Source organism: Rhipicephalus sanguineus, chromosome 11 (assembly GCF_013339695.2).
Source record: "Rhipicephalus sanguineus isolate Rsan-2018 chromosome 11, BIME_Rsan_1.4, whole genome shotgun sequence".
NCBI classification, from domain to species: Eukaryota; Metazoa; Arthropoda; class Arachnida; order Ixodida; family Ixodidae; genus Rhipicephalus; species Rhipicephalus sanguineus.
In genome coordinates, this window is record NC_051186.1 from 4,335,812 (window position 1) to 4,363,145 (window position 27,334).

Consider the following 27,334-nt stretch of genomic DNA (forward strand, 5'->3'; position numbering starts at 1 on the left):
TGAGTGATTTAGTTCCACACACTTAGTTCCATAACATGAGTTCCATACACTGCGGTGCGTTGTAAAACATCATTCACTCAATAGCTGCGCAGCGAAGAAATTTCTCTTTTCAGCTCTCGATGCGAACTTCTCTGAATTCCCAAGTGATTTGCATCAAGGCATCAACAACAGCGAGAGGAATGCTGATGAGCACGCGAATACTGAAAAGCACATTTATAGACGAGCCGGCTAACACCTCTAAATGGCGTTTTCTGTTTTTCATTTAGTGGCTAGCAGACCGGACCATTGGAGCTTCGGCAAAGCCAATGGTAGCTCCGGACTAGAGGGCCTGGCTTGAGTTCTTAGAAGTTTGACAGCTAAAGTTGTTATAGTCGTCATCGTAATAAATGTAAATCTCCTACGTATTTTACGAAGCATTATTCTGAACTTCTTGAATTCTCCCCATTCTAGCCTTTCAATGACAATAGGTATAAGTGCTCTGAGACAGGATCTTAAGAGATCTTCCCCCGGCAAATACCCGCGTACCGCAGTGGCGGAAGCGGTGGCGCGTCTTCGTCGTTTTATTGGTGTGGCCGCCTTCCATTCTCGCAGGCGTTTTTGTATTTTGTGTGCGCGTCACTGAACCTGGTGAGAATACTAGACGTACAGAGATAGGTATTGAAGTGGACTAACGTCATACCTAGTGTAAAAAGCTGTGGAAGAACGCAAGTAACCCCCGTTTCTTTGCACACGTAGTTGTTCTTCCTTCTTGCTTTAATTTTTCGTCGTTCATCTGACCAGGGAGCTGCTCCTACCAGCATTCACTTTTCCGACATTTGGCCAATGTACTGTCGCATATACGTGGCAAACCTTCCACCAGATAGTCTTCGAAAGACACGGTTCATAAAGGCGAAGTGGGCGCAATACAAAACAGGGACGACACAGGTGCACGCTCGGAAAAATTTTACGTGTGTGTGTCTGTGTCGTCGCTTTCTTCTTTAAGTCCCTGTTTTCTGTTTTGAATTGCGCCCCCCTTTTTTTTTGCTTTTGAGATAAATCGTTACCAACTAGCCCAAATGGTTGTTTTGTAAAGGCAACCTATACGCTGCGTGTATATTACAGTGACGGGATGGCATGACAGATGAGTTCGCAGACAAATTGAAGGTAGCAGGTAAGTGGCTTAATCTTTAAACTTTAGTGGCGCATACAGTATTTCTAGCAAATGGTGCAGTACAAACCGCAGCTTTTACAAACGCGAATACATTAAGCACTGCCACACCGCAGCCTTAAATGTGGTACCATAAACGGGAACACTGGTAAAGTTTCAGTTTTCACCAATTTCAACAAAATTTCCAACATAACTTCTCTTGGATACCCTGATGATATGTGCCGAATTATGCAATCATAAGTCATTTAGGTTTTCTAGAAAACGAATTTAGAAATTGGTAGCCAATTCCGGAATCACACCTTTAAATGCGGGCAACCCTGTGTACGTGGCGCATCTTCTCTACCCCTATTCTATCCCGCCTAGTGCAGCAGAGGGACGTAGCGCGCACTCTCATCGTTTTGCGGCGGCTCGATGTCATCGATGCGGGGCACGTCAGCTGCTTCACGCGCCCGCGGGTCGAAATCAAAAGGCGATGCTTCCAAACTCAGATAGCAGCACTCATCGCTGAACTCGTTGCTCGTAAGTTCAGGCAAGTTGGCACAGCTTGATTCCGCGTCGGAAAACATCGCCAGTTTGTTGTTCGCGCGTCAGAAGAAACACGTGTGCTATGGCGGCGTGTAGTGTATTTCATGACGCAATCGTCGTCTGCCCAGTATGAAGCAGCGCCCTAACATCGTATATTCCTTATGTAAAGTAACTGACGAGTCTCTCCGCAAAATGAACCACCCTAGCTCTTACAGGACTGTTGATACTATTTGAAAACGGCGTTATCTCAATATGGTCGGAAATGCAGCGGAGTTCCCCCTTAAATGGACAATCGAATCGAGGTACAAAGTATATTGCAAGACTACGTGACCTATACCTTATTCTGCACAAGAGCGATATATATTGCAGCGCGGCGTCCTCGATGTTAAAAAATACAGTTCTCAACTTGAACCACTTCCAGCGTGGGCGTTAATTCACCCAAAAATTAAAAGAAGTCAGCCACATCTACAAAATTTACTTTATCATTCAAAGAGGCGTTGAAAGGGTCCTGAACCACTTTCCCAAGTATTCATTGAAATACCACAGTATCAGAGTTTGTTGACTCATGAATCGATCGCCAAAAAATTCAGCCAGTCCATCATGAACGAGCAGAGGTACAGTGATTTGGCGCGCGCTTTAAGCGATTTCTGTCTTCTCTCGTCCCTACGAGAGCACTGCAAGCAATACAGCGAGAGATGACACGTGGGAAAGAACCTACGTCAGCGCCCATCGTGACCTTGAGCGCGCACGTTGAATCGCGATCACTCTCTCCCACTGTGATCCGTGCGCGCGACTGTGGCTCACTGTGCAATGTTTGGAGACTGTGGAGCACGGTGGTGGCACGCCATGCGAAGGAGCCCAACTGATCCAAACGCCGCTCTTTGTTTATCTCAGCTATAGGCCAATAGCATGGTGTCTGCTGTTCGACGTCAAACAGCAGACGCCGGCAGCTCCGAAGAGAGTAGCACAGGCCTCTGTATGAGAAAAAGGGTGCCTGAGAAAACGGAAACTTCGCGCAAAGCTTATTCTCCTTGCCGCGCACCACTGCAACATGGCTGAGCTGTTCATAGCGCTGTTTGCGTTCCACAAGATGTGTTGTCTCCCCAAGCCCGAGTGGTACTTGTGGTTCTCTTTAAAACAGGTGAGTAGAAGCGCGCGTAGCCGTGCGATGCCATGCAAGATAAGTAATGTCTTCACATTATACCTGTTAGAGTTCTTTACGTAATCTAGGAATTCAAACAGTGAAGTTGCGTATGAATTGGATCCCCTTATTCTATTATCTCCTTCGACAGCAAGCGCTTCCATAAACTGAAGTTCAACATCGCTTTTGTTTGAGGTCATTTTAAGTGTTCGTGATTGTTCTCTTTTGTGCGCTGTTTAATCAAATATCATGGCTCACCAACTAGCCCATCAGTACATATTAAGGAAGTGAAACGTTCAGCGGACACTGTTCCCATTCGAATTACGCATGGAAGACACACCCCAGTATCGTTTCAGTAAAGGAAAGCGCACAAGCGTCAAGACCACGTCATGCACGATTAGGCGCATTCTAACAATGCAAAGCACGTCTCAACTCTGGTCACCTTGAGCAAATGGGCTTTCAAGTTGCATAGGCTGCAGTTGCCGAGTACCAGCAGCTGCAACATACGAAGCAGAATGTAGCCCGCTTACGCAATCATATAAAGAAAATCGACAGATCCCACGCTTTGTGGGAATCGGTTTCATAGAAGCAGTCAGCGAGTAGTCCTATGCTGCAGTTCTTGACTTTGAGCCAAGCGTAACAAGGTGGATGGACGTGTATTTGTAAGTGTAGTAGTTGTGTGCGGATCGTGGGCTTACCAGGCACGCCGACAACACTGGCGTTCAAAGGGTGCCTTATGGTCTTACTTAACGTCAGCACTCCCGTTAGAGCACATACGTCAGTATTGCCGGGACGAAGTTCATTGTACGGTGCGATGATTTGAATATTGTACGTAACTTTTGTTAGCGTATTCCTCAGGCGTCGAGCAACGCTCGAATAGAGCTCGATGCACCATAGGAATACAAATGTAATGGTTATAAACTGCTATAAAAGTGGAGCCAACACTGGAACCACAATCGACGTTAACCTAACGTGACCCCTGTATCGCACGAGTACGCATGCAGCGTTTATTGCTTTGTTATAAAATTAAATGACCAGCATTGCAACCATTGATGGTCGAGGGTCGATGGCGAGCTTGTTAGCCAGGAGCAAGAATCTGCTTAGACATGGCAGAACGATAACGCGTTTTCACTACATTCAAGAAGTGTTGCAACGCCCATTTTATACGCGGGTAAGACGCTCTAGCTAACTTTACGTGTCTCGTGCCGCATTCTAGCGTTATCGTTCGTGCCGTGTATGTATGCACGTTCCACAATGTGCACCCCTATTCGCTTAGATACAGCCTCTATTGCTATGCAGTCGGTGGCGACATCGAAAAAAGTCGTGCTATACTGTATGATGCGCTGTGCGTTCACAGATAGCCTGGTAAATTTCACAGGCAATAAAAAAAGACGCCAGGCCTGTGCGGAAAGCGCTGCATAGTCAAATCGAAAGCTGGAATAGTGGCATTTCTAGAGCCCGTTATAAATCCGCCAGTGGCTACAAATACAATTACACTAGGAACGTACCCACTACGCCACAATTCATAATTTTTGTGAAGTTGCGAAGCGCCCACTACGCCATTATTCGTCATTCTGAGGAGAAGCGAAGTATCATCTGTAAGGCATTATGTGCACATTGCTGATGCGACGCCTGATGGCGATGAAGAATTAGGCGGAGCAATTTGTAATGGGTTGGAAGCTTTAAGCGACGCATTGTTACACAATTCGCATTGTGAGACGCCCGGTCGTAATTTCACTCTCCCACCACGCAATATAACATACGCTGACGTGAGGAAGAGAGAGAGCTAAAGAACTTTATTGATATCATTAGGAAATAGGTCATGGGAGCCTTATGGGCTTCCTTGGCAACCAGTAGAAGTGCACTTGCGAGGTACCCACTACGCTATAATTCATAATGTTTGTGAAGTAGTAAAGCAGCCACTATACCTTTTTTTTTCGTCATTGTGCGGAGAACCGTGGTACCCGCTTAAAACCTGTAAGACATTATGTGGACTTTATTGATGCCATGGCTGATCACGATGAGCAATTATGGCAGATCCCTCTTGGAGCCCTTTTTAATGGGTGGAAGCATTTAACAACCCACTCATTGCGCAATTCGCATTGTTTGACGCCTGGTTAAAGAAATGGCGTTATGTGACGCCTGATTGTTATTTTACTCCTCTGCCGTGTTAGATTATTTACGATAATGTGGCTCTTTCCCGACATGAAGACTGTATCGGGTCCTTTTGCAAAGCAGGTTCAAGTGCCGGCATGGCTCTGAGCCAGTCGGGAACAGAGCCGCTTCTTGAACCTGGTTGAGCCCCTGGCTGACGTAAAAGAACTTTAGCAAGGTAACAACTTATAGGTGTGTTGACTGACTTGACATTGCCGCAGTCGTGTCTATTACTGAATTGTCTGCTGTTGATGCTTGTGCCGTGTTAAGAAACCGGAAGTAAGGAAAGCAAAACGGGCACGACTCTGAGGTACAATACTTGGCTCTCACCCAGACGACCCAGGTTCGAACCCTGTTCCATCCTGGATATTTTTTTCTTATTTCGTTTTTTTTTCCTATTTCGCGCGATAGCAGTTACGGACAGCGGGGGCGGCTGCGGGCAACTACGGCGTCTAAAACGGCCTTTGTTATGACCTCATAACAGCTTTCGCTGTAAAAAAATCACAGCATATCCACGGAGTGAATGATGATGAGTGGGCGAAGCTGCGGAGGTTCATCGGTAAACCGTGAATCTTCCGTGAATTCTGCCCAGTACATCATCACCGACGTGAGATCGGGCGCGTTTATACTAAAGGTTCGATGAGTTATGACGACTTGCAGCTCACTTTAATTTTACATGTACGCTGTGAATTTTCATTGTTTAGAAAACCATTGCTTTAGAAAACATTTGGCGTCTTTCGTTAAGCAGCTGGCGTCTTTTCGTTTTGCTTTAGAAACATCTGGCGTTCTTTCGTTTCGCTTTTAGAAAACATCTGGCGTCTTTCGTTGGTTTATTTCATCAATCAACGGCGTTTTGAACAAAATTTTTGTTGTTTAATCACGCACAGGAGAAATCTCACCAGGCACTACCTTGGAGGTAAACAATGGCTGCTAATGGGTATGAGAGACAGAAGAAGTCGGCTTTTAGCTAAACACTTACACTTCTACTTCTACTAACGTTTCCTAATGGAACATGCCAATGGCTGCTAATGGGGAATTTTGCTTTTAGTTAACGCGCACGCTGCGAATTTTTTATTGTTCAACAACGCACAGGAAAAATCTCCCACCGGCACCACCTTGGAGGTCAAGATCTGGTACTAGCGTTACGACTGGTTACGCACTACTACGACTACGAGGGACGAACGGGTGCCGCCTTAAGGAGCTTCGCCCCTAAAATCGGGTGCCAAGAAACAGCAAACATTTTGCGTGTGCAGACACGCTACGAAGGCTCAGATGATGGTACTTCGCGCAAGTCTTCAAAGTTTCTTAATAAAGGGTACAAGGCCGAAGCAAGCGTGGTTTTGGGAGCTAAAACGCGTGGGAGCTACAACGAGTTAATCAGCGTTGTCTGTGAGCGCAAATTCGAGGTAGATGCAAATAAATAAATAATAAAAATCTTCCGTTCTATGGGACCGGGGATTCGAACATGCAGCCCCTCGCTCCGTGCCGCGATGCGCTTAGGCGATCGGCCACCACGCATGCATGCTCTGGAATACTAGAATACTAACGGCGAGCTATTTATATACACGTTTTACCGTTGGTCGTACGCACATCTCGGAGGTTCTTCAGCATGGCTGAGACTTGACTATCACCCGCGAGATGGTGCAATGGGCCCACGGGAGCGCTTTTGAACGGCATTGCGTCGCCGTGTTTGGTCACGCCACAAGCATGAATATAGGAGCCGGAGCGCGTCCGCACTTCGGCTTTCCTCGAGTCACGCTTTAGATGTCCACCGACAAACGAAGCTAGGATAGCCACTGGGAAAGCAATGCGAACACGGTACGATTACGCTACCGCGTTCTACTCATGAAAGCGAAGGTCAAGAGTCTTAAAGTTTATTATTATTATTATTATTATTATTATTATTATTATTATTATTATTATTATTATTATTATTATTATTATTATTATTATTATTATTATTATTATTATTATTATTAAACAGCCACGCCCGGATAGTCTGCGCCAGTTGACGAAATATAGTGGTACCGTCTTTCGGCTGCAGTTTTTAACACAAATATGCAATTTACGGCGGCTGAGAGAGCATAGAAGAGAACAAACACACGTAAAAGTAGAAACACTGTTCAACATATACAACGCGGAAATGATGAGGGCAAATGAGTACGCGTATTTTACACTTTTCTTGAAAAGGAAAAACGCGATGCATCTCTATTGTGTCACTGGCGCTCATCAGCATGGACAGTTCAGGTACTCCGCCGGCTGCACATCCAGCCAGGTTGACCACGTGCAGCGGTGGATCTCCGGTAATCCGCGTTCGTCCACCTCGTGGCTCACAGGGTTGCTCGGCAAGTGTGATCGGTATGTGGCCAGTTTGTTTAGCAACGTGTCGCGCAACTGCAAGAAAATGCGACACATCATAATCTATTTTTTCATATTACCTTCTCTCACAAAATATTGTCAAATATCTTACTATCGCTTTAAGGTTAGCATATGTGATTTCATAATGTGGCGACCTTTCAACAGCATTTCTTTGGCTACACTCGCCCGGACAGCCTGGAAGGCTTCGGTAGATAACCGCCTTAATAGAAAAAGAAAATAAACACGTAATTATACGCATCAGCAGGAAAGGGCTTATTTCATTAGGCTGAACCACCATCGTGAAAAGGGAGTATATTTCCTCCCTTCCGACGAAGGAGCGCGTAATACTGCCCAAGATAGCACTCGCCTAGTATGCAGTCGTATGTACTGTTTCAGCCACAAAAGAATTGTGTTACCGTAACAACACGACTAGCTTTTGATGCTATTACGATGCCATGTATTCACCAGATGTTCGTTGTAAGTCAAAGTGGCTTATAAATGCCCTCCACACACTCGGTTGTCAAGGCGTGATGTATAAAAGCGACGTCGCTGGGCCACCAAAAATGCAGCATTCGCACCGTGATTGCTGCCATGGACAAGCGGTAGTAGGGAATCTTGATAAATACGCGCTCGTGTGCCTGAATGCTCTACCAGTAGTCTCAGACATAAAATCATCGCTGGGTGAATTCTGCCAATATTTTAAAACTGTGTATCTAGCTTTCTCTTATTTTGATAGCAATTATATGGACGCTCGCAGCGGATTTGGCTGACGCCGTTGCCGTCATGTCACATATAAGAACATCGTCCCTACTCATCGCATATTCAATGCGCTTGCACTGGGGACGAATGCGGTTGAATCAGAGATGGAACGAACCGGCCGTCTCAGTCGCGCGAAGGCCGCATGTGATAACATCAGCCCACGTGCGAGGCCTGCCGTCGATTGCTCCTCAAGCAGAAGGAAATGCCCCGCCCGTCTTTCGTCAGGCCGAAGAGCATGAATAGACGCCGGCGGTGGCAGAGGGAGGGGGGGGGGTGCGTCGCTCGACCAGCCCCCCCCCCACCCCCCTCCGAGCAGTCGATGGGCATTGATCGTAAGGGCTCTATCGCGGGTGCTGGCGCGCGCGCTATCTCGACAGACATCAGTAGATGGCTCGTATGCACTTGCACGTGCTGTGTGCTCTCACCGCTTACTTCGCGTTGAGAGGACAAACAGCACGAAAACCGCTTCGCTCCCTGGAGCGACCGCATTTACCTACACCAGCGTTTTGTAGAGTTACGCGAGATCGAATCCAAAAGACTTAGCTCCTAGCCTTACTTCGTTTAACATTCTAGTTTGTTGCTATTGCATCGATTGCTTCGCCCTTGCGGCAAAACTGTGATTTATGCATAACAACTGCGTTTTGAGGCAGCAATTTAAAGTAGACGAATTCCATTAGCAGCGACAAGAGGCGCGGTGAGAACATCGTCTCTAGAAAAGGAACAACAAAATACGAAGCGGTCAAGATCATGTGCAAAAATAAACGAACCTGTTTCAGCCTCCACTACTGTTCAACAATGGTGAATCGCAGAAGAAGGTATCATTGGGAACTTCTTGAGTGTGCCTGCATGAGTCACAGTTCTGGCAACCATCTGCGGATGGTTGAGACCACGGCGACAGCACAAGATAATCGCCGCATGCCCTGACCCCTTCTCTTGAAGGTTTTGTCCATAGCGCCCAGGTAAGGAACCTCAAAACTGGCGCACTTACAAACCGTCACTGAGACGCAAACGTATTGCTTGTAGTTATTGTTGCTAATTGAAAGCATTTGTGCAACTATCTTCATCAATGACCATCTCAAAGGCGGATTCCATCCTTGGAAAATCTCCAGCTAACGTGGAACTCTCAGCGTAAGTGCATGAGGACGTTTATTTCAAGTACAGACCATGTACTTCTGTTGGTAATATGCACATTTGGGTATATATCAAAATTCTATCGTCGCGTGCTCTTGAGCGTCGCTAACGAGCTGGGTAGAGCGCAAGGAAAACCAAAACTGAAAACAATAAGACAATATTTTTGCTCCTAACAAAGGCACAATCTAAACGTTATTTATTTATTTGTTTCGATGTTAGGCCGCAATGTTTTCGTCGTTTGTCGTTCAAGGGAATGTCCGCATTCCGATGCAACCTACGTCAGGTAACGTCACCACTACGAGCATGTCTCAGGGGAAAGCGTTAGCGTGTATCTCAGGCAGTGATAGGGCAGGAACAGGGGGGGGGGGATACCACGCAAAGGTATACCTGAGTAATAGAAACCTGCAAGCGAATTACGAGCTTTCAGGAAGACCTACATAACAACTGTATATCAGAGAACTCTGATGCGCTAACTCCGGGGAAACCAGGAAATGCCCTCGAAGCATTTATCAAGACAAGGGCTGCTGAGGTTGGCACACTTTCGCATTCGTAAGTAAGCAGAGCCACGGCCGCTACATAAAAAAAGCACCTGTTTTTTTTATGTAGCGGCCGTGGCAGAGCTTTGTAGACAAGAGTGCTGAAAATGCTTGGCAAAGTAGCTTCCAAGATGCAGTTCTGTGTTCTGACTTTCGAAGATGCGCAGATGGCTATAACGGGCGCTCTACATATTAGCTCAAGTAGCCTTTAATGCGAAACTCTCCCAGACGAGCTTGTAGAGGTCTAGCTTTTATAGGAACGGCGGTTTCGAATATCGGAGAGTACGCTTCATGACGGGCTGCTTATGAGGTCATGGGTCATGGTCAGCCCCTTGACTCAACGCATTCAGTATGATCAAGAAAATCGTGACTCACTTATTAGTAAAAACAAACACAATGTTTGTATCGTTAGGTTGTTCTGAAAGACGTTTCATTCAAATAAAAATAAAATCTCTGGTTCACCGCAGAGGACAAAGCAATGGATTGCAACAACAAGAAATCGTACTGTTACAGGGAATAAGGCTAGCAGCTACCTGTTTTGGATGGGATCTCACGTTACTCAACAGAACGCTGGTTTAATAGAATGCGGCCGCTCCAGGTACCGAAGCGGTTTTCGTGCTGCCAGTCCTCTAAGCGCGAAGTAAGCGTGGAGAGCGCAGCAAGTCTACGAGCCGCCTCCTTATGCCTCTCGAGATAGCGCGCACTCCAGCGGTCCCTTATAACCCCTTCAGCCACGGTGTACACAATTCTGTATGCGAACTTCGGAGGCGCGTCACACGCCGCGTGTTTCATTAAATGGCCTGATACTCCGTGTGTACATTCATACGGGCTTCCTGGGTGGAAAACTAGCGGTCATTTCACTTCGTTGCGCTGCGTATTGCTGCAGAGGATCACTTTGCTGGAGACACTACCACGTTGGACGATCATTCGACGTGGCGCGTTCCAGGACCAACGTCAAGAGTTTTTTTTTAGGGGCGAAGCTCCTAAAGCCGTGGGTCTGTACATGCATGTCTTTCGTGGTACGTGACCGCCTAGTTCTATGAAGTGTACTTGCGAGGAACCCACTGCGCTATAAATCATCATAATTTTAGGGGCGAAGTGCACTTGCGAGGAACCCACTACGCTATACCTCCTAAAGCCGTGGGTCTGTACATGCATGTCTTTCGTGGTACATGACCGCCTAGTTCTATGAAGTGCACTTGCGAGTCTTGCGAGTTGCGAGTCTTACGTCTTTCTTAATGATGTAATGGGCGAACTTTCACGGGAGAGTTACGGTTTTACCGATGATCTCCCCTCTCGAGCTTCCCCTACCTCATCATCATTCATTCCGTGAATATGGCGTGATTTTTTTTTCTACGCTCGAAACGAATACCACCAAAAGACTAACTGTGCATGCATTTTCGGCCTAACAGTTGAGTCTTCTTATGCTAGTATTGATGCTGACTGATGAAAGAATAATTAGATAATTAGTTACACACCAATTAACATTATTTACTGAAACTCACACAAAACAACACATTCCTTCATTTTCTTTCTTGGAATGTAATACTGAGTGCCTTCGAATTATTTTATGCCAACTTGAGGCATTTGCAGACAATGCATCATAATTCGTGACTGAAGGGGATAAGCAAAGTTTGCAGCCGCTGATCGAGCGACGCAGCCCCCTCCCCCCTCAGCTTTTGATCGAACGACGGCTGAGGTGATTTATCCCTGCTTGAGGAGCCAATGACTGCGTTCCTCGCACACGGGGAGATGTTATCGCGTGCACCCTTCGTGCGACGAAGATGGCCGGCTCGTTTGATCTCTGCTTCAGCTGCGTTCATCCCCTGTGCTTGCATGCTTCTACTCTAGCCTAGAACATACTATGCGCGGGGCGATGCCATCAAGTCGTGCTTCACATGGAAACTGATGGCGACGGCGAAAACCCGCCCACAGTGTCCATATTATTGCTAACGCAATAAAAACGGTTACGCACTGCTAAGGATCATTGTCGTTTTGTTCCGAAGCAGAACCGGAACTCTCAACAGCCTAACGAAACTAAAGCTTTAAAGAACATCTGATTCCTACACCTTGTCATGAAGAATATGTTGTTTGATACCTTGTTGTTCATAAAAACAAAGCCAAAATAAGACCGCGACAAGGGTCGTGATAGTCTGTTCACTGCTGTCCACGCGACCAAAACGCCCGTGCTAGCCGGGTCATAAGAAAAGCTATGGTCTGATCGCTGGTGACCATTTTTTGACATAGAGTTTATGCGCTAAAACGACAGGAGCCTCACTGTCATAGAAATTTTATGAAAAATCTGTATTGTCTACAAAAGAACACCCTGTGTAACAAGTTAACAAAATGAGCACTATGGAATCACGACGACATCTTCTCATTTTGTCAATAAATACACGACATATACATTGCGCAATACATGTCATAAGCTGTCATGCATTAGTCATACAGTCATTCTATGAAGTGCAAATTCTGATATGTAGTAAGGACACACCATAGCCACTAAAGCGCTAACAAGTAGGAGAGCAGATAGATAGATAGATAGATAGATAGATAGATAGATAGATAGATAGATAGATAGATAGATAGATAGATAGATAGATAGATAGATAGATAGATAGATAGATAGATAGATAGATAGATAGATAGATAGATAGATAGATAGATAGATAGATAGATAGATAGATAGATAGATAGATAGATAGATAGATAGATAGATAGATTCAAACTTCCTGTGCTTCTATCTTTAGTTTTGTTTTTCTTTGTTTCCTAAAGTACGGTTCAAATGGTTGACATGTGAAAGTACTGAAATACGCTTCGATCCTCATGCCAGTGATGGCGGGGCGCCTTTTTCAGGTACAAATCGCATGAAAGATATCTTTCATCTCGTGTCCTTGCTTGCATTATACGTACAAAGCTGAACGTCCATAATGTGTATCACAACGGAAATAAATTGCACTCATTCGCTAAGCATACTTTCACTTTCATACCACAGGCTCGGTCGAGGCGAGGTTGTTCAGCTCGCATGGGTCGTTGAATACGTCGAACAGGAAGACGGTGTCGCGAGGCTCAAAGTTGTCCGCGACTCGCTGGTGGCCTTCCGATATAGCGTTGCGGCTGCATTTAACGATCAACTCTTGGCGCCAGGTTTTTCTGGGAGCAGAGTGATTGTTATCGCCGGCGTCAAAATGGGCTTGCTGCAGTGCTCGCCAAGCATTGGAAGACTCCATGAGGGCGTCCAGGTCGAGTTCTTCAGGAGGACTGCCTTCCGGTGGGGCCACTCGACTGTCGAGAAGTAGGCCACTCCCCGATTGCGAACGGTTAACGAGCTTGTACCTGTGAGTGGCGAAGTATTGAAACAGTGCCTACTGATAAATTTATTGATCATCAATTACTAGAATCCACTAGTACGATTGAATGCATTCCATCATAATTTACAATGTTGTAGTGGACAGGGTGGACCCAAGGTAGTTCTTCCGTGCCTGATTGAATGCAGAATTATTCAGGCTTATGCCGTCCCTCCGCCCCTCTCACCAGACGGAAGACCTATGTGCTTGGTTGCAGTTGACTACACTGAACGGGGTTGGAAAGAACAACAGCTTACAGCAGCAGCTTCTCACGGTAAGCGTTTTCTATGGGCTGGAGAAGACGCCTATTGTGTGCATCTGCTGGTGTGATTAAGTGTTCTCTCAAATCCCTGTTAAGGGTAGTAAGTCTAACGCACAGGTAAAGGTTTTTCAGTTGCGCTGAGGGGAAGACATCGCCCACCATGCCTCACCCTGTCCACCGTTGTGATTGAAGGTATTCGGTGACGAATAAATTTGCAATATGGCTTTAACGACCTTCATAGCTGTTACAGCGTTATTACAAAAAGGGTACGTATCGCATAGATTCATTAATGGATGATGTCAGCGCGCACAGAACACACAAAAACGAGAAAACGTAAACAGCGCTTTTTGTTCACTGCGTTTTGTCTTTGTTCTGTGCGGGCTGAAAACGCCCCGTAATGAATTCCTACCAACTTGCCCAGTTTTCATTGCTTTCATAAACGTAGAAGACAGGCGACATGTTTTCACTAGTTTCTAATATCAGACTTATAATGGCAGCGCTTATGAATGTAGGAATGTTCAGACTTAACACATCCCTTTATTTAAAAAGATGTGTTGGGTTTGTGGAATGAATAAACATGTCCTAGAAGTGACTGTACACCGGCTCCAGCAAGAGTGCTAGGGATTGTGTCTAAGCGAACACAACGCCCTCTCGCTCTCTCTCTCTTTATATATATATATATATATATATATATATATATATATATATATATATATATATATATATATAGGTGCGCAAATTTCAGTTATGGTGCATTCATGGCTACCCAGAATTACTTGGTCTCTTGCATACGCCGGCAATGTTATACTTCAATGTGCTAGCAAGCTCACCCTTTAAGCCCCGGTGTGCGGCGTTAAGGCATCAAGGCTGTGAGGCACGAGGCGCTCACATTGTCATATTCCTTTTTACAGTGATTCAGACTTAGACTGCCATAACTGAGCGATATAATGAATGTATGTATGAGAATCTTGTAGTGCTTTGTTGCAGCTGCAATAAGAGCTGCAGCAACATATCCAGGGAAAGGATATCAGAAATTCAGAAATATACCAGCGTCCATACCATTGGGTGCTTCTTTAAGTGGTAAAATAAAAGGTCCTATTCCCGTATGCTCTTCTGCTTCAAGGTTACAAATACAAAGGTTGTTCTTCCAAAGTTACAGTGCTCGCCTGCCAGAGATGATAGCCGACGCCGTATCCATGCCATCGATTTCCAAAATTACATCTCCGCGTTCTGTGTCTCCACCGCAGGACAGCGTCTCCCACAGGTCTCGCCCGTCCACGTCACCGAGCTCAGAAACGTGTCCTCCTTGAGACGAAAAGAAATAAACTTGGGATAATTGCTCAGCAACGAATGTTTGAGAATCATGGAGCTGTCACGCATCTGCACATTTCGGCAAAGTCAATTTCTACATACAGTGAAACCTCGGTGATACGAATCTGGCGGGGTTACCAAAAATATTCGTATCATCCGAAATTCCTATCACCAGAAATCATGGAAAATAATATGCGAGAAAAGAAAGTTGGCATACGATTTGATTCAGTGTTTCTCAGGGCCCAGCGACGTCATGAACAGCCCTGAATTATTGCCAGAAAAGTTTTTAGATGTCAACGATCATACTTGTACTCGTAAATGTACGGTGCGTGCGCGTGTGTAATTAATGAACCAGATGAGTTGTGCCCCGTGACCGCTAGTAGTCCCTTCCTAATCTTACTACGCTTTTTTGCATGACACAGAAGTACTGCGGCGAAAGTAACTTAAGAAGCGCTTTGCACACAATAGATAGAGGCCATGCTTCGTCGCCAAGACCGTCCGCTTCGTCTCTTGGGGTCTTCCTCCACCTTTAATAGGACTTCATGACGGACCCGCCGCCCAAGTTTCAGTCTTGTTTCATAGAACGTCTGTTTGCGGGGACATGGCTTGCATCGACGTGGCAGGCACGTGTTAACACAGTACAGACGCTGCTGCCTCGAGCACAGGAGCACGCGTCAACGCGTCGGAAAAAGAAAGCGCGACGTCAACTTCATCTGTAATCTAAACGCGAAGGCGCCTAAAGGCATCCAAGGTTCGCGCCCACTATCTCGGAGGCAACGACGCACCGGGAATAGTCGCGCAGCGCGCACGTCCGCGCCCGCGCGTGACTGCCGGGTCTTCCGCGACCGCGCAGGCAGCACCTGCTCGTACCTGTGCGCTAGCGCACGTTCATATCAAACGCCGCGGGGTGCAAATCAGTTCGCAACAACCGTACTCCAATACATTGCAGGCTAATGGGCCTTGGCCGGGAACACAGAAAAATTCGTATCACCCCGAAATTCCTACGAGCCGCGTTCGTATCACCGAGGTTTTACTGTATTGCGCTGACACAATTTGCAGTGCAAATTGCCAGTGGTCCTATATCAGCTTCATCTTTTCTAGAAAGAGGTATAGTATTGCACTGGGTGTTTTTTTTTTTTTTTTTTGAGAAAATACGGATCGTTCATAAACCTTCTGTATTCACCTCAGACTAGAAGGCGAAAACCTTCTTCTTTTTCTTCTCCGTCGATATATTCATCCTGCATCGCCACCTCTCGAAGCTTTCTGCACTTCACGAGGTTTCGCACTGCTCGAGGATTGGAGGCTCCTGACCAGGTTTTGCACTGCCTCCGTGATCTGCACATCTTCGCCCAAGCTACGATATCATGTGATGACGGCATCGTGTGACGTTACGTCACGCCAAAATTTGTGATGCCATGATGACGTCACAAATTTTAGCGATCTGTGGCGTCATCACGTCATGATGACTTTGTTAATCACTCGTGCTGGGCCCGATGCCGCGGGACGCCGACGGCGACGGTCTATTTGGGCGTTTGATGAGGCATCTAAGGCTTTCGCCTTAAAACTGCTATGACAGTCAGGCAGCTGTCGTCCTCACACGAACTCTACGACAAACCGGAAATACTTGACCACAGCTAAAGTTACATACGAAAGAACGGTTAACAAAAACTCGCAAATTATCTTTTTAATTATTGACTTGAGCGTAGTTGTTTATATGGGAAAGTTCTAGGCCATGACGATTTATGGCATAGCCCGCTGTCCGACATCTAATAAAAACGCACTACATTACAGGTAATAATAATCGAATTTGAATGCCCCGATCAAGGCGATGTCGAAATTGAGCACGCTGGGCGCGACCGCTGTGTTACATTAGACTGACACTTATACCACAACATAAAAAGAATTCTAGTTTGTCATTTGCGCTTGATAATGCATTTGGTATTCCTTTAGATGAAAGGAAATATTCTTTTGGCATAGTGCCAATCTCAGTGCACCGACTGGGATAAGACGTGAATTTAGCAGGTTGTTCTAGGGGGCGGAAAATATTTTATTTTGTGACCGGTATTGAAAACAAGACAGCTAGTCAACACACTGCTAAATATATTCAGGAAAAAATGAATAAATGAGACATACAGCTCTGTATTACGGTCTAAGGGATCAAGTATAGAAGTTCACTGTCAGCACTGTGGCAGCCCCGCTTGCTCTACCTAAGGACACTTCCTGTGACTCTTTGTGCCTTCCATGCGATTTCGTTTAATATTTTTTTACTAAGACACGTAGTTGCGTGCCAGCGCTAAAGTAAACAGCTTTGTAATTGTTCTTCGCGGTTCTTTACTGTCAGATCTCTCTTTTTTTATAGCCTTTAAATTAAATAAGCATACTAGTCTTGTCGTATTATCATCATCGCAGACGGTGTGAGCGGAAATCACGCAGAGTTCTCGTACCTGCGGCGGCGTAGAAAGTGGGTGCCCAGTCGACGATGTGCATAATCTGTTGCGAGGGCGGCCGTGGCGAACGACCGCTCAGGCGACCGTACCAGAACACCGCAGACGTCCGCACGCCGCCTTCCCACACGTTTCCTTTCGCTCCCCGCAGGGGCCAGTTGGACCCGGCGTTTGGGGCGGGGATTCCCTCAACCGGTGCGGCTCCGTTGTCACTGGCAAACACAACAATGCTGTCGGCGAGCATACCGCGAGACTGCAGAGCGGCCAGCACATCACCGATGGAACGGTCGAGCACGTGCACTGCTCCTGCAAGTAGTGGTATTGAGTGCAATGGGACGTTTGATGCGTCAACGAACACGGGCACGGTTTTAAACGGCTTAAATGAAAACGTGGCGGCCTTTTTCGGAAAAGTTGCAAAACTATCAACGCGCAATCGTTCTCGCCATATGCCAGAGTGGTTCAGGCAGAGAAAATATACATCACATTCACATAGTATTACCGCGATAACGTTAAAGAGCTCGTTTCGCAGAAATTCCGGTGTCAGCGTCAGTGTCTTTGTCGTTGGTTGTGAGCAAAAAATTATCATCTTGTCCGTGACCGAAAACTTGAGAAAGATGCAAATATTATGAATAGTAAAAAATCTTTGGTTTATGTGAGAAATGAACCCAGCCCGTCTGCGTGGCAAGCAGGTGTTCTCCCACAGAACCCCGTTATTGCTTGAAACTGCTTCGGAAAAAAGAAACACTATATGAGTGTCATGTAGTGGAGGAGTTTCCTTAACGCATCCAACATTGCGTGGCAGGAGCATAGAATCGCGCCAGGCGTCAAAACATGTGAATTGCGCAGCGAGTGGTTGTTTTAAAGGCCCACCCATAACAGAGCGCTCAGACATATTCAATCATCATCAGCTGCAAAATCATCAACAAAGTGATAATAATAATAATATCCGGGTTTAATGTCCCAAAACCAGGACATGACTACGACAGACGCCGTAGTGAAGGGCTCCGGAAATTTCGACCACCTGGGGTTCTTTAACCTGCACCTAAATCTAAGTACACGGGCCTCAAATATTTTTGCCTCCATCGAAAATGCAGCCGCCGCGGCCGGGATTCGATCCCGCGACCTTCGTGTCAGCAGTCGAGCGCCATAAGCACTAGACCACCGTGGCGGGGCTCAACAAAGTAAGCAGCTGCGTAGGTTCGCGTGTTGCCTTACGGACGCGTAGTGGGCCCTTCGCTTATTCGCAAAAGGAAGAATTATGGCGTAGAGGGCACTGAAATGTACTAGCAGTAGGCGTTATACGATAGTTGGAAACGCCAATGTTACACTCACACGTGTTCGTTTCCTTGTGGCATGGCTGATGCATACACCGAGAACCGAAGTTAGGCTAGTAATATCGCGTTCTACTCTTGAAGGTGAAACTCAGGTGTCCTCCAAATTTTTTATTATCGTTCTAAAACCACAATGCTTATCTTTCGCATGACCGCCCAATATATTCAGTTTCAAAATAACGCACCAGCAACCGGCGTACGTCTTCGCAAATCATTGTTTTTTCGGAGGAGTTGCCATGCCTGAGCAGCCTACATTAGCTATGACTGACAAGGGCTGAGCTTGTTAACCACTTCATTTTATGAATTAAGGTAACGGTAGCGCGGAACACACTAATCCAAACATCCTACCTACTTCACTGTCAGCCGCCCGTTGAGAGCAGCTGCATATTAGAATCCGCCCCATGTCGTCAGAGGATAACCATGTCCCGTCTGCCCATTACCGGTAGCAGCCTCCCAGCATTCCCTTGTGCGTTGTCCTCTCTAATCACTCGCCTTGATAATTTCGTTTACGGACTTCGGGGCTCTGTACCGACGTTCGCATCGTGCCAAAGCAGCACCTACACACGAATGACGTGGCGAGACTCGTACAAAAATGGTGGCGATCAATTTTTTTCTACTATAATGAATTATTTCCTGTGCCACTCACACGAGGGCGCCATGGGTCCCTTAAGTGCCTCAAACGAACGTTTTCTTTCTCTCTTCAAAATGCTTCAGACACACTGCGCCATAGGGGAAGGTGGGCATTTTTTAACGGCGAATCTGTTTACCAAATCGTTACTTGTGTCTCGTATCACAAAACTATCATCATCATAAACGGGTACGTGCCACAGAAAATTGGGTAAATACCACTGGTCCACTGAAAATGACGAAGGCAACAGTTAGCCGAAGAAATGGCTGCGATGAGACGGCGGCGACCGAGGACACTGATAAGGTGCGGCTAGAGAATACTAGGGAACGTGAAATGCAACGGCGGCAGCGTGAAGACCCCGAAGCGATGGAAAGCCTACGCCAACGACGAAATGTCCGTAGGTCTATGAGAAGTACGAACGCTTGGTTTCAGCGCAAGGTCCTGTCTCTAGAGTTTGGACATCCGTGTCACGGGTGTGACCGCCTGTGGTTTAACTAGAACCTCTCTGCGCTGAGTATCAACGTAGAAGCAACCTAGCATCACGTAGCTAAAGTCTAGCAATGACCTAGAAGCAACCTAGAAATAATCTGCATCACCAAGCTAAGGCCTAGAAACAACCTAGAACACACCAAATCAGCCTTCAGAATCATCCAGTTTCGCTGTTTCAAGCCTCGCGCGGCTTAATGCAAGCTTCGCCAATTTTTTGTACGTGGACGGGCGCCGCAAAATTAGACATGGGGGCGGTTTTCGACGCCCGCTTCGAACTGATTTTAGTGTTGATGTGCACGGACGCACTTCTTTCGTAGCAAACGACTGTGTGAAATGGCTTCGCTTGCCTTCAGGTACCTTCGACGACCGTGTATTACGGATAACTTAGCTTTCGAGATCGCTTGCCACTTTGAACGTCCCTAGGCCTAACTAGAAGGTTGATGTAAACAAATCTGCAACGAAAAAAATTTTCACTTTTCGTGCGTGGTTCATATTTATTTACTTTTATTGTCACAAAAAAGTAGTAATATTGCCGCGTGCGGGGATACAGGCAAGTATTCTCATTATTTTGTTCTTTTCAATTTTTTTTGACGCATTCCCCGTCGGCTAGGTGACGCCACCTAGCGTTTACGGCTTGTGCACGTAAACGCTATCCCGCTAAGCTAAAACCCGCTGTCCGCCAAGAACGTTTGCGGCATCGTAACGCTATTCCCTTAACCCCCGCTATGACGCTAACGCTATACTATAACTGTCTAATCACATCTTGGTTTTGAGACGCTGAATTCCAGCAGTTGTTATTATGAGAAGTTAAGTCGGCTTGGTGAAAACTCTTTGGCCTGTGTACGCCCCGGAGAATAGAAATATCCGCGTTTTATTGCGAACTTCGGGAAATGGGGTTTCTTTAGATCGAGTTTCGACTTAGTTCTAATTCGAGCGTAAACGTGGTAAGTCGGGCTTTCAACTCATCCCGATTGTCCAATGCTAGGTGCGCTTGAGGTTGTGGGCTCATTTGTAGCCGCCGTTACCGCATTTGAATGTGAGTGAAATACTCGTGCACTTAGATGTAGGTGCTCTTTAAAGAAAACCACAGAGAAGAAAGATGAATGAAATCGAATTAATAAGCATATTAGGTGTAGCGACAAAGCGGCGACAGCTTGACGCAGCCCAGCTCGCTATAGACGCAATTTTACAGGCTTATAATCAGAGATTGTTCAGGATTTATTTTTTAATTGCGATTAGAATGATAGCTTGTTTTTGGAAAGCCTGCAAAATGCTCATTAGCGCTGAACCTTTCTATGAGCATTGCGCCAAAAGTGGAAGGGCGGCAGGGGACAGAGGAGTCTACGGTCCTGCAGCAGCCAACTTACCTGCATACAATGTGCGGTTGTAGGCCTCGATGTAAGAAAATCTTTCAATAATTTCTTCGGGCGCCTCTACGTTGCAATCTTTGCAGCTGGCGTGTACTGCTTGATAGCTGAGGTATAGAAATAGAGGCTGTAATGGTAAAAATAGAAAAATGACGAAACCGCTGCAGTGACCTGTTGGTTATGTTGCACAACTGTTGACCCGAACGATGCAAGCAATTTCGATGCAGGTAAAATGCTTGAAGGTCGTGCGCTTAGATTTAGGTGCACGTTAAAGTACCCTAAGTGGTCGAAATTTTCGGCGCCCTCGAATACGCCGTCTCTCATAATCATAACGTGGTTTTGGGACGTAAAGACCCATTTGATTTTAAAGACGATAGTCTTTCTTAGGATACTTCAACGCAGAAATTTCTGTCTGTCTGTCTGTCTGTCACAAGATTCAGCCCCCCGGTCAAAGTTGAAGCACTTGCTGAACGCCCAGCCACGTTGAACTGGTAGCTGCTTTCATACTGGTGATTATTGTCCATCAAAAAGCAAATATCACTCATATCTGAGGCGCAACATCAATACGCAGGTATTAGGTGTGTATTCCTTTACTAGAAAATACACAGATACGTAATTCTAAAGACCCTAGTGTTTCCTAGGCTGCGCTGAAAATGCGACGCTAGAGCCAGATGCGACGATTCAACATAGAGGAGGACTCACGTAGTACGGCCGGCAGAAGACTATCGTCTTTCGACGACATTTGCAGCGAAGCACGCAGATACTCGGCCAATTTTTAATTGTTAGATAAATAATGAGCGCGCGCTTGTGTGCGGTACATCGATAAAGCTTTCAGTCTAAACAGCAATAACCAAAAATAATTCATAAGGCTTCTATCACAAACTGCAGCTAAAAATACTTTCACTCGAAACATTGTGTATCTCGTGCAAGCGGGGCCGCAGACTCGCATGCTCCGGCGTAAAATAGCCGCCTAATGCCTTTGTCCACGGCTTTGTACAAACATGGAAAGGCACTGCGAGCTCTACAAAATCGTGTAAGCTTGTGGCGGCCTATATTACTTGTACGCTGCAGCGCCTATTAAATTGTGCTTCGTATTTGTTGCTTACAAAACGTTGGTACAAATAGCACTGCATAAATTTCTCCACCTGCCTTATTCAATTCTGCGTGATTGTGCGAGTGGTGCACAAAGGGCTTTACTGCTGATGTCAAAAATCAAAGCGAAACTTTGGTTTCAAGGCTAGAGATATCGAATGCGTATATGAATGACGAGCGCAGTGAGATAAGATGCTTGTCGTGCCAGCAAACACTACGTACATACATGACGTTATCGAAGAAAAGGAGGTATTCTTTTACAAAAATATCTGTGTACATTTTTTTTCGCGCGCGCCCAGTAGTCATATGAATGACATTTGACCTTTTTTTGTCTTGTAGGAATCTGATGATCAAGTACAAGCTCCTCGAATTGTGAAATACTAAGATGTGGTAATCAATAGAGGAGTGCTTAGGCTTTCATAGGTAGGTGTTCATTACAAGGAGTTGATTTCCTTCTCTGAAATTTACTAGCAGTTCTTTAGTTTCGTCGAGTCAATACCATACTTGCTCAGAGCATTACTGCACTGCCTAATTCTGTAGACAAGCAAATCCAAGATGCTTGTGCATTACCACATGCCCAACTGGATAACCCGCATTCTCTGCTAGAACTACGAACTGCTTTATCACTAACCCGTGTAAGGACAGCAGCTGGTCCAGATAACGTGTCGTACAGCGTTCTGAAAAATCTTGGCCCCAAAGGCACGACAGTTCTTCTAGGGATATATAACGATATGTGGACAGAGGCGCACGTTCCGTCGTGTTGGAAGATCGCGAAAATTGTGCCACTGCTAAAGCCCGGTGAATCACCGCTATCCGTCGACTCATTTCGCCCAGTCAGCCTCATAACCTGCGTATCTAAAGTCATGGAAAAAATAATTGACATAAGGTTGCAGTGGTGGATTGAAGCTAACAACACTCTTCCAGAACAGATGGCTGGCTTCAGACGACGACGATGCACTATGGACTGCGTCTTTGACCTAGTCACATTTGTGCAACACGAAATGAACTGTGGGAACATCGCTGTTGCGGTGTTCATAGATATAAGAAAAGCATTCGACTCTGTCAGCCACCTATCTGTGCTGTAGCGGCTTACCTCACTTGGGGTACATGGCCGTATTCTTAAATGGATCGCCAACTTCCTGCATGACAGGCAGATATACATTTCTACCAATGATGGCGAAAGCGATGTGTTCAACGTGAACAAAGGTGTACCCCAAGGAAGCGTCTCAGTCCGCTTCTTTTCAACGCTGCAATGGCAGGTCTTCCAAATGTGCTGCCAGAAGCTTTGAAAATATCCATGTACACAGACGACATATGCATATGGACGTCTCACAAATCTCTCGAAATCATCAAGCATCGGGTTCAACAAGCACTAAATGTAATAAGCGATTACCTCAAGGAGCGAGGCATGCAGATTTCTCACGCCAAATCTGTGGTTCTACCGTTCACGAGAAAGAAAGTAAAAAACTTGAAACATTTTCTGGACGGCCAAAGAATCGAAATCGCACGAAAGCATCGATTCCTTGGTATTATTTAGACAGCCAACTCAGATGGAGTCAACATATAGCCGATCTCGAAAACCAAGTGAAAAGCACCATAAATGTTCTTCGTCGCATTGCGGGGACAAAATAGGGCGGAACATCCGCGTCACTACTCCACGTCCATTGCAATCTTATCCGACAGAAGTTTGCCTACTCCGCGCCAGTTCTCCATAACATATCTCAGACGTCTCTACAGCGACTTCAACTGCTACAAGCACGAAGCCTGCGCGTATGTCTGGGGGATCCACAGGCAACATCAAGTTCGCTGACATTAGCAGAGGCACGAGAACCCAACTTTAATGTGATTCGAAATGTGGAGACCTGTCGGCACCTCTTTCGCCTAGTCACGCAACACCCTTCACATCCTCTCATATCACAAATTGAGAACCGTTCCGGAACGCAAATACGCCGTGTGTATTCAACAGTACATTTCATGGCTTCCTGCGTCAACACAATGGCCACCGGACTTAAACTATCCGCCCTGGTTGCTAGAGCTACCAACTATTGAATCGTCAATAGAAGGACTTCGTAGTTAACATGACGTACCAGACGTTGCCACTCTGCAGTCGGTCTCACATAACCTGTTTGACAGGTACCAAGGCTATACTCACGTGTACACTGATGGTTCCGTCAACAAAGAGAGTGCGACATCAGCATTCGCCATTCCGGAGTTACGTGAAGAATATGCATGTCGGCTGGGTCATCTTTCCTCTTCAACAACATCGGAGCTTGTAGCTATTTTGCTAGCCATCGGCTTTATTAAACTGTCAACGACGCCCAGAAGGTGGGTCGTAATCACGGATTCCTTGGCTGCTCTTGCGTGTGTGGAAAGTGCCACTTCAGGAAAAATAGATATACGTATAGTATACGCGATCTCAAAAGAGCTTTCAGAAGCTACGAAGTCAGGTCATCACGTGGCATTACAGTGGGTTCCAGGTCACTGCGGAATCAAGGGAAATGAAATGGCAGATGAGTTGGCGAAAGCCGCTCACCATTACACACAAACCCGCCTCATTCCTGTATCCCCAATGCGACATAAACCAAATTTTACGAAGCACAAAACGTGAAATGTGTTTATCCACCTGGTTCCCAGACAGCACAAAGGAATCAGTCTTGTACGCTGTTGACCCTACCCTTGAGTGCCAATTAGACCCCCAGCTCCCAAGACGTATCGGCACACTCATTCATCGCCTAAGACTCGGAACCGCTTACACCAAGCACTTATTTTCGATTCATCGTGCATCATCATCAACATGTTCGTGCGGCCCCGACGACGAGGATGTGCATCATCATCAACGGTTGCTCGACTGTCCCAAGCATGACACACATAGACAACGACTCGAACAGGAACTTGACACGCTGGACCCGGAGCGAACGTTTTCGTTAGCGAAAATACTAGGCCCATGGCCGACTAGGATATACCGCAAAGCAGTGAAAGTGCTCCAGCGTTTTTTTGAAGAGAGTAATATTTGCGATGACTACTGAGTTCGTGAAGTTATAGGACTGTATATATATATATATATATATATATATATATATATATATATATATATATATATATATATATATATATATATATATATATATATATATATAAAATTTTCTTTTCTTAATTATATCCTAGGAACAATGTGGAAAGGGGTAGTCGTCACCAAGCACTGGTGACAACTCTCATTTATTTTCTATTTCAATAAAAAAAACATAGTTACTGATTGCATGTTATTTTTACTTTTTCTTTTGTACTTTCGTATTAATGACTGGAATGACTCTGGTGTAATTTGTTCGCACCTTTTGCATTGCTCCTCAATCATAAATATAGAACTGTGCTGCTTCGTCAGCGTGAATCCTTTTGTTAGGCTAGATATTTCAGTTGTATCACAAAGCTTGCTAGTACTGATTAACACTTCAAGTTGTACAATGTTACCCGCAATATCCTTGTGAATTACGAACTCCAGCCAACATTCTATGTTATCAGGGAGCTCTCTGTAACAGACGAGATGCTTATTTCTCGGAACAGCCTACGCTACCCAATTATGCTGAACTCAATAGGGCCAAACATGCTCCACTTAACACTTGCTGACTTCTTGAGTAGCTCGGCTAATCGAGTTTCATTGACGGGGTCCATGCCTAGAATGTCGCCAGGTTTAGATTTCATTGACAACCCTGTCCCGATCCTGAGGTTACTAATACTTTTCGCTGCGCTTCCTGTGCGGCTGCCACCATCGTCATCTGCTCGGCAGCAGCTGGAGAATGAGAGCCAGGATATCATTGTAGGCGAAGGTATTTGCAGTGATAAAGTGAAGGAGAAAGATGATCAAACTTCGTGTCTCTTCGTTATTCTTTAAGAGTGAAGCTCTTTAAAGCTGGAGGTAAGACGTCAGGAGTCCGCAAAAAACCCTGCGCACCATCGCTTATCATTGTTATCAATACTCAAGGCACAGCTGCACATCGCTTGGGTTTAAACTCACCTAGCCGCGCAGGCACCGAGGAGCAGCCGCCGCCAAGCCCGGCTCACAGACGGAGACAGTCGGCGCAGCGGCCGCGCCGAGTTTGCCCGGCGTGGCGCCGGGGGTGCCACGCCGGGTATTACGGGGCGGGCACAGCTAGGTTTGCACCTGGCTGTGGCATCCTGGCAGCGGCACCAACATCTACCGGGGGTGCCGCAGCCAGGTTTGCTCGTTAGTTTCTGGCGCTGGAGTTTGGACATTCTTTAATGGTCTGTGACAGGCTGTGGTTCGACTCTATCCTGTCTACGTTAAGGCAAGACCTAGCATCAGCCTAGAAGGCCACCTTAAGCCCCTAACACTGAAAAGTTTCGCTGTGTCTTACGCTTTACACGCCGAGTGTTAACTTCTTCCTTTTTTATGACGCACAGACTCTCGCTAACCTTCTCGCTTTTTCTGGCATTAATATACTAACTAGTACGGTAAAACAGGCGCGCAAAAAGTTCCTGTACCAGTTACTGCATGGCTACAATAAGGTAGATGTGTCTGAGTATGTCGCACTTTCACAGTCGCGTCCTACTCGTCACAAGCACAAGTGCACTCTGAAAGAATGCTCCTCGAGCAGTGAGGTTTTTTGGGAAGTCGACTTTTTTTGCTAACAAAAAGCAATAGGACCAATTATACCCAAGTGTTACTCATGCCGGCACATTACCAAAAGTCACCGTAATGCTAGAAACTAGGCATAATCTCCAGTACGTCATTGTGGCGCGTAATCATATTTAAACCATATTCCTGTTCTATCAATTTGTTCCACACATCCAATTTTATTTCTTTATTAAAATACCTACTGACCTTCAGTGTCTAGTGTTTACCAGTATAGTAGGTGCCAGTGGTGGCTCATGGAACGTAAGATCACCTCGTCCTTTAACCATCGTTTCTAACATCTGTTCTTTTTGTTATTTCATGCTTGCAACCGACCACAATTCTGCGTCCAATCCTATTGCATTTCTTTTTGTGTGTGGATATCATTCCCGGGATAAGCTGCTTCTTTCAATGTCCTTCATTTAACTTTGTGCGCAGAGAGCAGTATTTGATTTTAAGAGGGAGGTAAGGCGCCAGGACGAACTGAGCATTCCCTTTTGTTGGTCACAATCATTCCTTATTATTATTATTATTATTATTATTATTATTACTATTATTATTATTATTATTATTATTATTATTATTATTATTATTATTAGTATTATTATTATTAATGTTATTATTAAATATCACAGTACTCTTCTACCTATTGTACATTGTTCCATATGGTTGACAGTCTCGCTAT

General features: G+C 45.7%; 1 protein-coding gene across 1 annotated transcript in view; it reads right to left on the minus strand.

Moving 5' to 3' along the window:
- Nucleotides 1–7,196: 7,196 nt before the first annotated feature.
- Nucleotides 7,197–27,334, minus strand: part of LOC119374237 (arylsulfatase B) — a 38,864-nt gene continuing 18,726 nt past the window's right edge. Inside the window, exons 9-13 of the mRNA XM_049410839.1 lie at nt 20,931–21,057; nt 17,116–17,421; nt 14,527–14,665; nt 12,742–13,087; nt 7,197–7,361 (exon numbers count right to left, since the gene is read on the minus strand). Of these exons, the coding sequence (XP_049266796.1) occupies nt 7,197–7,361; nt 12,742–13,087; nt 14,527–14,665; nt 17,116–17,421; nt 20,931–21,057 (1,083 nt within the window). The remainder of the gene's footprint in view (nt 7,362–12,741; nt 13,088–14,526; nt 14,666–17,115; nt 17,422–20,930; nt 21,058–27,334) is intronic.